This window comes from Limulus polyphemus, unplaced genomic scaffold, assembly GCF_000517525.1.
Source record: "Limulus polyphemus unplaced genomic scaffold, Limulus_polyphemus-2.1.2 Scaffold7407, whole genome shotgun sequence".
NCBI lineage: Eukaryota > Metazoa > Arthropoda > Merostomata > Xiphosura > Limulidae > Limulus > Limulus polyphemus.
Window position 1 is genome coordinate 9,949 of NW_013673017.1, and position 11,830 is coordinate 21,778.

Here is an 11,830-nt window from a genome sequence, read left to right on the forward strand (position 1 = left end):
GGTGTATTATGTCACAATTAATAGACTGGCATCACGGAAATAATATTCACTGTCTTCGAGTGGTAGGAGTTGAAAAAAGTTTTGTTTTGGTTGTGCAGTTTGATACTTACACAGAATATAACAGCTTAGTTTCAAAATATTTATTGTCAAAATATAACAGTGTTGGAATATGATGACGTTTTCGCGCAAAAACATACACATAAACACATAACATTAAATAAAATCCTGATGTTATAAAAAGATCTTGTTCAAGGTATTTCGAAATCACATCTGAAACTGTAAGTCACGTCCTTGACCGTCAAAGGTCGTCGGTGATCTAATTAAATATAACGCACGGATACACTTGGTTTATTTCCATACCCATATTTCTTGGGCTATATGTGTTGCCATATGCACTTTGGATTATATTATCGAATGAGATCACAAAATTATGCAAGGAAACTTAGTATATAAAATGAGACGCAAAATAATATGTCCTGTGTGATTGTACAAACATATATTTTAATTTATGTTAAAATAACTAACTACAACGGTAAACTGAATGATCCAATATTAATTTAATTGCATCATGCTCTCTGTATTTTTAACGGCTCACTTCACTTTGAATTATACTTTATATGTGTGTATGTATCTACCTATATATAACTATTAAGAACATGAAAACATATGTTTACCAAAAGTAAACTAACTTGGAACCTAAAGAGATTATACCTAGTGATATAACTGGATACAAAATATTAAAGAAAAAAGAAAACATAAAAGCGAACATGTACTTTTCTTTAAACAATAAAATAAATTTTCTAAAATCGTAAATAGGTCAGTTTTTACATACACGCGTATTTCATACAATACCTTTAATACATTCATAGTAGAAACTCCGAAAAGAAACGAGCCCGACAAGTTTTGGTTGCTACCCACTTCACTGGATTAGCCTATCATTTTCCAGCCTTTCCGTCGCCTCGTCTCTTGTACAACGGTACCCAGACAGACGTTGAGTTTGCCGGAAGGGGCAGTAGGCTGACTTACACGTACTGCTGTCGCATACACGTATGCTGGAAAGTTCAGTTTCCACGTGAGCAGATGGGAAGTGAAGAGATCAAGACTACTAGCCCAGTCAGTTGAGTAGAATGATCCACCAAGGCTGGTATGCAAATATGTATTTCGTCAGCCGATTATGTTTGGGATATAAAACACTGTTGAGCCATTATTGATACTTAGAGCCATTGAATGGACTTGGTAGTAGTGTGAAGAAGTTCGTGCTGGGAAACTACTAGCTACAAAATTGTGTTTTATATTGTGATACCTTGATAATTTTAACGATTTTAATTCTCGCTAGTGCAGTGTAAAACGCTGCCCATGTAATAGAACGATGTCTGTTTTAATTCCGAGTGTAAGTTGTTGTTTTTTTTCTTTTTCTCTCTTTATTTGTTAATAATGTGTTTAGGTTTATCAAATAATTTTTGAACTTTATTTTATTTTTTTTTCTCTTGTGGATTATGAGCCAACGTGTACACACGCCGCAGTAAGCAGATATCACGTGGCGTGAATGTTTATGCCCCGCCCTGCTCGCGCAGGGACGGCACGTGTTTGAGCCGGCGTTTGTTCATCGTATAATTTATGAATCTAAATTAGAGTAACTGCAGTGATAAATAGATAGTCAGAATTATTTACTACCTGTAGTGAAATAAAAGTTATAATATTACGCTACTCTCTCCATGAAGATTAATTGTTGTGGCTTTTAAAATGTACTCGTTTTAAATGACGCTCGTCTTGAAGCCTCAATTTATAGATGGACTTGCATACATTATCAAAACATCAGGATCGCGTTCTGCCCTTGAAATCTCAAGTCCTTGAACATTGCTTCGAAGGTGCACGACTGTACAAGACCTTGTTGATTCTGGATAAATTCATGCTTACTATCATGATTGAAAATGTCGATATAATGGAAAGGGGAGGGGGGGGATTTCATTCTCCTCTCATTTAAGTTTAAACGATGACTCGTATGTGTATTTTAATGAATGTATTTAACTCTTAAATTTAAAGGCTTATCCGTGGCTGTATTTTAACTCTATTCCCCATGTTTTAACAGCTCTGACTGAACGTATAATTAGGCCTAATATAAATCTTACTTTGTAGGCTTAAACTCGAATGGGAGGAGTAACAACGAAAATGCTATAGATATTTTAACTTTTATTTATCAAGTAAAAGTCTAAACTTTAATTTAACATTTCAAGATTAAAATAAGATTACGTCTTACGTTTTTTTTTTCTTTTGATTATTAAATCTTCGGTAGCGTGATCTGCTTTGATTTAAAGTTATTTTCCTTTATTATGCAGATACAACACAATTCGCCTGATACAGAAGGTAAGGCACTATCCAACGAAAATGGTGAAGTAGCTGGAAACTATGAAATTTTCCAACGTATAAATCAAATGCTAGACAACACGTTAGACTTGACTTGTTATACTGAGCCTGACTTTAAAAGTGATAACCAAGTTTCAGGTTTGTACTCTTTATTTTAAGCACCATTTTATCTGAATTAACTATGAATTAAGTACACTAATATAGGATACTGCTTTAAACCTGAAATTGAGTTTCATGCATGCAAATTTTTGAACAAATTCTCGAGCGTACCTCCAAGACTTTTCTAAAAGAGAGGGGGGGGGGGGAGTAAGGCATTGATATTTTATTTCAATGAAAGCTTAAAAATATTTTTTCTTAATTTTTAAAGTCTTTAAAATTCTTACTGAACGATCTATTGGAATACAATCGTCATTTAGAAAAAAACCTTTTCTTAAAGTAGGGTCTTGAGTATTTTTAGCCTTAACCCTATTATTCCAAAATGGTGTTTTGAATTAAACTAAGATAGAGGTGAGATGGCGTGCATGTGCACCTATTGTATAACTACAGTTTTTACTACTTTATTATTAAAAGAAAAAAGGTTAATTTGTGTGTATTTTCAGATTCTACCATGGTAGAGCTCTTGGGATTGAGTGGAAGAAATAATTGTTCAGGTAAACGTGATACAGTCATCTGCATTTCAAAGTAATCTGTTACAGGGGTGATGTCAACTTTGTTTGTGGGTGGGAGGGAGAGTGGTTAAAGGTATGTTTGTGGTGAAATGTTGATTTTTCTTTGTTAACCAAAATTAACTTATCCTATCTTCCAGTAATTTATTTGGAAAATGGAGGGGGGGGGGACTTAATCACTTCTGAAATATGATGACCCCCTTCTTTAGAGGTCAGCAACATGTATATTTGTGAAAAGCTTGTTATCAATATTTAAGTTTTCCTAAAATGCACCTATGTACATAAAGGAGATAATGATGTATTAAATAATTTTGGGTGACTAGTTGTTGTAACGGTTTCTCTAATTATTTAACTACTTTTGAATGTTGTCTCCTGTATAAGAGTCTTTTGTTTTACTTGTTTTATTAACCTCTATGTTGTAAATTTCTTACCAAATACTATCATCAATTCTTAATGCTTCATCTCAACTAATGTTAACTCTGAACACTAATTTCTATTAACACGGTTATTTTCTGATTATTTGTTTTGCAGGTTTCCAGAACTCTAACATTTTAGCCAGCCCACAGTCCAGTAGTTATAATTGTGGATTTTTCCAGAACTCTCTACCAGCTCGAAGCTTGGCAGCATTAGTTTCTGGATCTTCTCCATCTTATACTAATGACCAAACTAACAATCAACATGTAAGAACACTGAATTATGGTAACTTTAAATATCCCGATGTGGGTTCCTCGTTGAATCGGATGCTTCAGCAGAATTCTAGCTTAAACTCTACAACCAATATGGGTCTACTTCGGCCCATTAGAGCTGCTTCTCCTCCTTCCGTACATCATGTCTGGTAGGGAATCTTCAGTACATAATATTATAATTTAAAATTTTAAGTAATATTTTACTTTTAAATTTTGAGCTCTGTAATGCTTATTTATGTTGTGAACTTTCATATTGCTCTAAACCTAACTTATAATATTTTTACCTTCTTGTCCTTATAAATAGCACTTGTAATTCTCCCACATTATTTTTACTTACCTAAGAGGATAGTTGGATTAATGTGTTTTTGTATTTTAGGTATCTTTAACAAGATAGAATTATTTGCCTGGTACAAAGTTTTATTTTTTTTAATCTCTTTTAAAACTAATTTACTTTTTTTTACCATAGTGATCAAGGAAGCCCAACAATAGAACAAGCTATCTTAATGGGCTGTGATGCATTTCGAGAGAACAGGAGCTCTTCACCAACAGATTCTGACACTAGTGGAATTAGTAGTGTTTCAGACTTGAGCAATCTTTCTGATCTTATGGTAATGTTTCCTATTCTTAAGTAGTAAATCCTGTTAATTACAACTTGTAACTTGTTCGTACAAACAAATGAATGTCTGTAGACTGTTAGTGCCCCCCCCCCCCCAAAAGAAAAAAAGAGTTGATACTTTTGTCTTTGGTGTCAGTTACTTTATTTCAAATTAATGTTTAACTCCCTAATTGGGGGAGGGGATTAAATTATTCTATAATATACAATGTATGTCTTTTTCTTATATACATGCTGTGCAATCTTTGTTTTTGCAATTTATTGAACTCTTATTTTAAATTTGTATATTCTATAAACAGAACAGTCTGAGTCTTGGAACTCCAATTGGTAATCTAAACCCTCTGGGGGCAGTTGGATACCAAAATACTCTGGGCAGCAATCTAGTAAACAGGCCAGAAGAACCTCCCCTTTTTTCTTCGCCTTTCTTTTCCGATCGACGATGGACAAATGTTAACTCTGTCTTTGGTTACAGAGAAATGGACACAGTTGACCATGCAGCTAAAATTTACAGAAACTCAGCCTGTGTGTATTTGATTTTTCTTTAACTCTTAATATAGACATGAATATAACTGATTTTTCTTTGCATAGAATTTTCACAGTAATGTGTTTAACTTCTCTACATTCTTAATTAAAGTTCAGATATAAATATTGTTAATATACTTTTATATACAAATCTTGTGTTTTTATTATACATGATGTAAATTAAAAGTGTAATCTTGTTGTTACTCGAAGCCACACTAAGAATTGTTAGAAAAATTTGCATAAAGAAGGGAATGAGTATCGTACTGCAGAATAACTGAAAGTATAATTTTTAACTTTTAGTGTTTAGCCAAGCCACCTGTACATGGAGTGGTCAACTTCCTCCACGAATCCACAAGAATCCAGTTTATTCCTGTAAAGTATTCTTGGGAGGAGTACCTTGGGATATAACGGAAGGTAAAATTTAACTTTGTTCCGACTTTTCTCCAAATTTTTTTATTTTTTAGAAGTTTGAAATGGTTCTAGCCAGCAGGAAATGTGTAAAGCTTCATTGGTTTCTCAATCCATATAGAGTAAAATATACTTTAATTGCTCGAGAAAATGAGTTAGATTTCATTTGAATGTTTTATTTCTTGCATTTCTCTTAAAAACAAAGCTTGTATAAACGTTGTGAAGTAAGCAAACCCTCTTCTCACCACCGTGCATTAACCTACTACTTGTATTATTGTTACTCCGTGAGAATTTGATTTTGAAATGCTAGATAATTTATGTGTAGCAGATTAAGAACGAATGGGTACAATTTCTTATTTCACAATCTTCAGTTTTTGAAATGCAAAATCTGAGAGTTGGAAGAAAAATTGTTTAAAACTTGCGCTAACATTTTCTTTGTAGTTTCCTTCTGTGATCTTAGTTTGTATTACCCTTAGTTTTCCCCATTTCCAGTGTAAACTTTCATTTTAATTTTGAGTTAAGTATAATTGTATTTCAGCTGGATTAGGAGAAGCGTTTGCACCTTTTGGACCCATCAAAATACAATGGCCTGGTAGAGATAGCAAAAATCAAACCTATCCACCAAAAGCTGGTTACGTGTACATTATTTTTGATTCTGAAAAGTGTGTAAAGTCTCTTCTACAAGCCTGCACTCATGACTTTAGCAATGGGGGCAACTGGTACTTCAAGATTTCTTCTCGCAGAATGAGGTGCAAGGAGGTAAAAAAAAAAAAACAAAAAAAGCATCATATTAGTTGCTACACCTAAAATTAAACTAACTTTAATCTTATTTTATAGTTAATTAAAACTTTTTTCTTTTAAATTCTTAACGTGGAATAGTGGTAAAATTGAGCATGATTGTTTTTCTTTTATCATTATTTTTAGAAAAGATTTTTTATTTCAACAATCTTAACACAACTTTGAAGATAGTGGAATACTTCTCTTCTTAATCCTTCATATTAAGTACTTCAAACTTAACACTGGATTCTTCTATATTTAGTGCTAACTTCAAGTCTCTATTATAAACATTGCTTTTCTTTAACAACTACTTTCCTGAATTTGTTTTTAAATACTTTATCTTAGGTTCAGGTCATCCCATGGGTTATTGGTGATAGCAACTATGTTCGTTGTCCATCGCAAAGGCTGGACCCTAGCAGAACAATCTTTGTTGGAGCTCTTCATGGAATGTTGAATGCCGAAGGTCTAGCACACCTTATGAATGACCTTTTTGGTGGTGTTGTGTATGCTGGGATTGACACTGATAAGTACAAGTATCCCATAGGTAAGAAGATTCTGATTTATTAAACTTGTCTTGAACAATTGGTATTTGGTCGAGTGATACCATTCCTTTGATTCTTTACTTTGAACGGTGTGCGAATCTTGATTTCAAATGACTGAACTAGATGTGCGTATGTAGCTGAAAGACTTTTCTTAATTAGTTTTTTTAATCCTTTATTTTTCATTCATTTATTTTTTATGTTTATATACTTTTTTTTATTATTATTACTAAAGCTTTACTTGTTCCTTAAAGTTAAGTGGGAAAATAAATTATTCTTTATTTTATTTTTTCCTCTAGGTTCTGGCAGAATTACCTTTAATAACCAAAAGAGTTACATGAAAGCTGTGTCGGCTGCCTTCATAGAAATTAAAACTTCAAGGTTTACTAAAAAAGTTAGTATTTATTATTATTATTACTATAACTGAACACTACCTAGACTAAGTTTAAACAATTTGAGTTTAGCACACCCTAACCTTGTCTTCTTCTGTTTGTTTATCTATGAAGCTGAATCACCCTTTTACCTTGTATATATTTCACAAAACAAAAACCTGGAATGATGAGCTCTGTATTAAGGTATTTATTAAAGGAGCCTTCAAAATGGTGGCATGTCCCCCATTTAGCTCTATTTGTAAAATAATAACTTGTCTTAAAAATCGGTGGAACTCTGCTTGTGGATTTTAATTATATATTTATTACTTTTCTTAACTTGTAGCTAAAATTACTCTGCCTGTAAGAGTGCAGAACTTTTTTGTGAAAATTTATTGGCTATTGATATAGACTATATACAAATACAGTAATATAAGTGCTGGTTGACTGGTTTCCAGCTATTGCAGTGCAATCCTATTAACACTTTGAAATGTGGATTCTTTGTTTATTAATAGGTGCAAGTGGATCCATACCTGGAAGATGCAATCTGCTCTAGCTGTCAGTTGCAGCAAGGGCCAATCTTCTGTCGAGACTTGTCGTGCTTCCGCTACTTCTGTCGAGCTTGCTGGCAGTGGCAGCATTCTCTAGACTCTACACGAAGCCATAAGCCACTAATGAGAAATAACAAATCCTGTCGTTTGATATGAGAGTGAGAAGTGTGGCTAGAAGATTAACTACACATGTGTATTTTTGCAGAAATTTGTATGCTTTGTTAAATTTTAAGTTTTTATTTTGCCACAAAGTAACTGATGTAGTCAAATTGGGCTTATTTGATGACTAGTTGAAATGTTAGTTGAGTCTTGTTATTTTATATTGGGCACTGTTAACTTAAGCTGTTATGGAGTGTTTAAATATGGCTAACCCATTTATGTTAATGTTTTGTTTTTTGTACATAGTTTAAGTCTATTAATATGGAAAATATTTCTAAAGTATTAAGTTAACCTTTAAATTGCAACCATGGCTCTCAAAACTATTTACAAATTCTAAAGTTTTCTGTTTTATTTAATACATTCCTAGTTACAGTAGCACTTCTATATGTGTTGGTGAACTTAACTTCAGCCACCAGGGAACTTGTTTTGTTTTTTTTAAACTGGCCAATCACAACTTTGTTTTTTATGGATCATTATAACTTTTTTGGAACCCATTTATATTTAATCTAAACACAAGTCTGCATTTCCTTGGAGCTCTTGTATGACTTGTATTTTCATAATTTTTAAAGACTTGCTATTGGCTTCTGTTGTTGCTAATTAATACTTTGGTACTTTTAGTAAAGGCTGTTTATCTATTTTGTATATCTCTCGTAAGCCTTAATTAATTTCAATCTTAACTTGTGTGGAAATTTAAAGGCATCTAACTGTGATGCTTTAAGACTATTACATTGTACTTACTTTTTTTAGATTCAACTCTGAGAACTTTAAATGTTAGTAGTTTGTCACTTTTAACCTGAAAATCTTGGTGTAGTTGGTGCATTTTTTTTTTTTTTCCCCCCAAACTGTGACATTTTTTATCAATTTTGTGCCATTTAAATTTTCTGTTGCACTTAACTGTGTTTTTTAAGTAAAATGACACTTACTGTGATTTTTAGCTCTCATTAGATTAGTTAAAAGAACTATAAATTTAATGTAGAACAGACTAGTGACTGTTATGTACATTTACTACTTGGGATAAGAAAGAAATGGATATTGTGTTTTTACCCTGGTCTAGCTTTGACCTTTTTATAGAACACTGCTTGAAAGAGGGGCAAGTATCTCTAGGTTCTTCCAGGACTTATTACCATCTACTTCCAATCCATTCAAACAAGGTTTCTTGAAAATGGCAGCTGTAGCTATTGAAACCTTGATGGCAAGAATTCACACGATAATGACAAGGACTGGCAATGGACAAAACTTTGTGTTCTAACTACTAACTTTCTCCATTCTGTAGTCCTAACTTTGTATAATTTTCAAATTTCTTTTTATGCTTTGTGGTTTTGGTTTCTCTTATAAAAGAAAAAAAAATATAAAAAATAAATGGCTTCTAGTGGTTCTTTTCTTTTTTTGTAATACGGGTATTAAGTAGCATTCCATGTTACTTTGTTTCCAGTTGTCAACAGTCTTTCAAAAAGCAATTGTAATTTAAGGACTACAGAAATTGGACAACTATTTTTGTTTTTGTAATTGTTTAAGATTAAAAATAAAGCATTGTATGGGCAGATTGTTTTGTTACTTTGGAAACCTTGACTTTTCCTCATGGATTACTTAAACATAAACACTAAAAAAAAAAAAGATTCTTTACAAACTGTATACTAATACCTAAACGCTTACTCCTGTAACATTGGTTTATCTTTTCATTAATAACATGAATAAATATTTAAATAATTATCTTGCAGGAAATACACAAAACATGTTTCTATAACTTTATACCACTATAATATACAATTGTTCTGTTACAGTTGTTTATAAGTTGAATAAAAAAAAAAAAATCTTGATGTTGGTATTAAATGAACGTCTTGTGCTAAAGGGGGGGGGGTGAATTACATATGAACTTGTATAATGGTAGAGAAATGATCTTGTAATACATCTGCTTTAACTTCAATATTGCATCTTTGGGCTTTACTGTGCCGTTAGTTTCACAAAATATTGATACTAATGATTCCAATTCCCCCCCACACACACGCACCGTTTTTTTAAGATAACTATACTATTATGCCCGTTTGGACAAGTTCTTCAATCATCCGACCTCAACCCACACTTGTTTGTAATTAAGCACAAAGCTACACGATGGGCTATCCATGTTCTGCCCAACACGGGTATCAAAACTCTGTTTCTAGCGTTGTAAGTCCGCAGACATGCCGCTGTGCCACTGGGGGCTAATATAACTGAAGTTATAATTGGGTACAGTTAGACCAGGACGAAACGTTTGATTCTCGTAGGTAAAATCATTCTCAACTTGTCTTTATTTGATATTACAGACCCCCCCCCCCACCAGAAACAGTGACTTACGGTTCAGTCTCGCCTGTTGTCACATCACACGAGAATAGAGAAAAATTCGCCTTAAAGCCATACTGATGCCAGTAAGGAATAGCCTCTTGTCACACCACGAGACTGAACCGTAAGTCGCGGTTTCGGGAAGCTGGGGGTTGTAAATTTGTTGTTAAGCACAAGGCTGCACAATGGGCTATGTGTGCTCTACCCATCACGGTAATCGAAACCCATTTTTTTAGCGCTATAAACCTACAGATTTACCACCGAGTCACTTGAAGGCTGATTTGTAAAATAGTCACAAATCCCATTAATAACCAACTAACAGACGTTACGACTTGAATTATATTGCTAATAATATTTCTTGAATTTCAACAAAAGCAGTTAGTGCAAAGTTCAATTAACGAATAGTTTTATTTTACCAAAATATTTGAAGTTATTGAAAGAAAAGGTACATTTTATTTCTTTTTTCCCTCATAAAAAAAAAAAAGAATACTGTTTTTATTTTTCAAATTTACTTCGTTGTAACCTCAAAGTAGGAAGACATTTCCCCCATTAGTTTTAGATGATAGGAATACATTTACCCCATTGATCCTAGATGGTAGGAATACATTTACCCCATTGATCCTAGATGGTAGGAAGACATTTCCCCCATTAGTCCTAGATAGTAGGAAGACATTTCCCAATTAGTCTGAGCCACTCTCATGAATAACATGACTAATTCTTGGTTAACTTACTCATGAGAGTTGTGTTGAATCAGCCACAATCGCTCTGGAATAATTTGTTACACAAGAGTTTAGTTTTTGTCACTAGTGTACAGATAATCCAGGTTCAACATATTTACACAGCAGTCTTACCGGAGTTACTAATATTTCGCAGCTTTTCATAAAGATTGAAGAACTCTGTGTAAACTGTACACGTAACTTTGTAAATTATGTTTGGTTGAAGGTAAGTCAGCTTTGAAAGGTGTGTTTTGCACGCACACAAATAGTGTATTTAAAAACGTAGTTCTCTCGACTATAATAATATGTACAGTTGTAACGTTTTATAATAAACGGTAAATAAAAAATGCTTAATAAATATAAATTAAATCATGAATCATTTAAACTAACTCATTCTCGAGTGGAGTTGTGTAAACGTACAGAGGGTGTTATGTGACGTACTCATGCAACACCTTATTGGCTTGATGTTCTATTTTACGTGGATGGGGGTTACGAAAGCTCTCATTAATAGGCCAAGAGATTCTTTTTCAAATGGTAAGACACAAAATATTATACACAGGCTAAACTTTTATCAAATAAAAATACACGGCTAAGTTATTTTTTTATCAAACCGACTTTATGTTTATGTTTGATTCTTGGAAGTTAAAAACTCTAAAAATCCGATGCACCTATTTGTGTATCATTTTTTTTTCAACATACGTTATGGCTTGAAAACTTACTTTTTATACTGTGAATAAAATGAAGCTAATATGGCTAGGTTGTAAAGTAAAATAGAACTTAATGTGACGCAAAGTAATCAGTAGACATGTCTAAAGTTGTTCATATTTTCATTTCGCTTAGCATAAAAACTGTGTTCTTCCTGTGTATAAGATAACAAATAACTTAGTTAATACTACTGTATGAAAACTAACTTATCATCAGTTGCTATGCTACACTTTTCTCTAAAATGATAGAACCTGGAATTTTCGTATTTGAGTTCACGTCAAAGCTACTAATAGCCATCCCTAGTTTTGAAGGTTTTTTTTTTGTTTCTTGACTTGCCGGTCGAGTATGGCCCAGAGGTTTTCGATGGGGGTTCATGTTAGGAGATTGGTTCGGCCAGGGTAACTTCTGGATACCATTTTCTTCCTGCCACTTTTTGGTGTT

At 33.1% G+C, this 11,830-nt stretch overlaps 1 protein-coding gene across 3 annotated transcripts; it reads left to right on the plus strand.

Moving 5' to 3' along the window:
- The first annotated feature begins 993 nt into the window (after positions 1–993).
- On the plus strand, positions 994–9,193 carry LOC106474590 (cytoplasmic polyadenylation element-binding protein 1-like). Of its 3 annotated transcripts, none has more exons than XM_013935278.2 (11): positions 994–1,390; positions 2,337–2,502; positions 2,964–3,014; positions 3,561–3,864; positions 4,182–4,323; positions 4,628–4,850; positions 5,151–5,264; positions 5,797–6,017; positions 6,381–6,579; positions 6,874–6,968; positions 7,458–9,193. In XM_013935278.2, exons 1-11 carry the CDS (start codon positions 1,370–1,372, stop codon positions 7,647–7,649), a joined length of 1,728 nt encoding a protein of 575 aa, XP_013790732.1. In that variant the 5' UTR covers positions 994–1,369; the 3' UTR covers positions 7,650–9,193. The 3 variants fall into 3 exon arrangements, with proteins under 3 accessions (XP_013790732.1, XP_022258610.1, XP_022258611.1); XM_022402902.1 differs by lacking the exon at positions 994–1,390 and adding an exon at positions 1,610–1,868; XM_022402903.1 differs by lacking the exon at positions 994–1,390 and adding an exon at positions 1,887–2,000.
- The last annotated feature ends 2,637 nt before the right edge of the window (positions 9,194–11,830 follow it).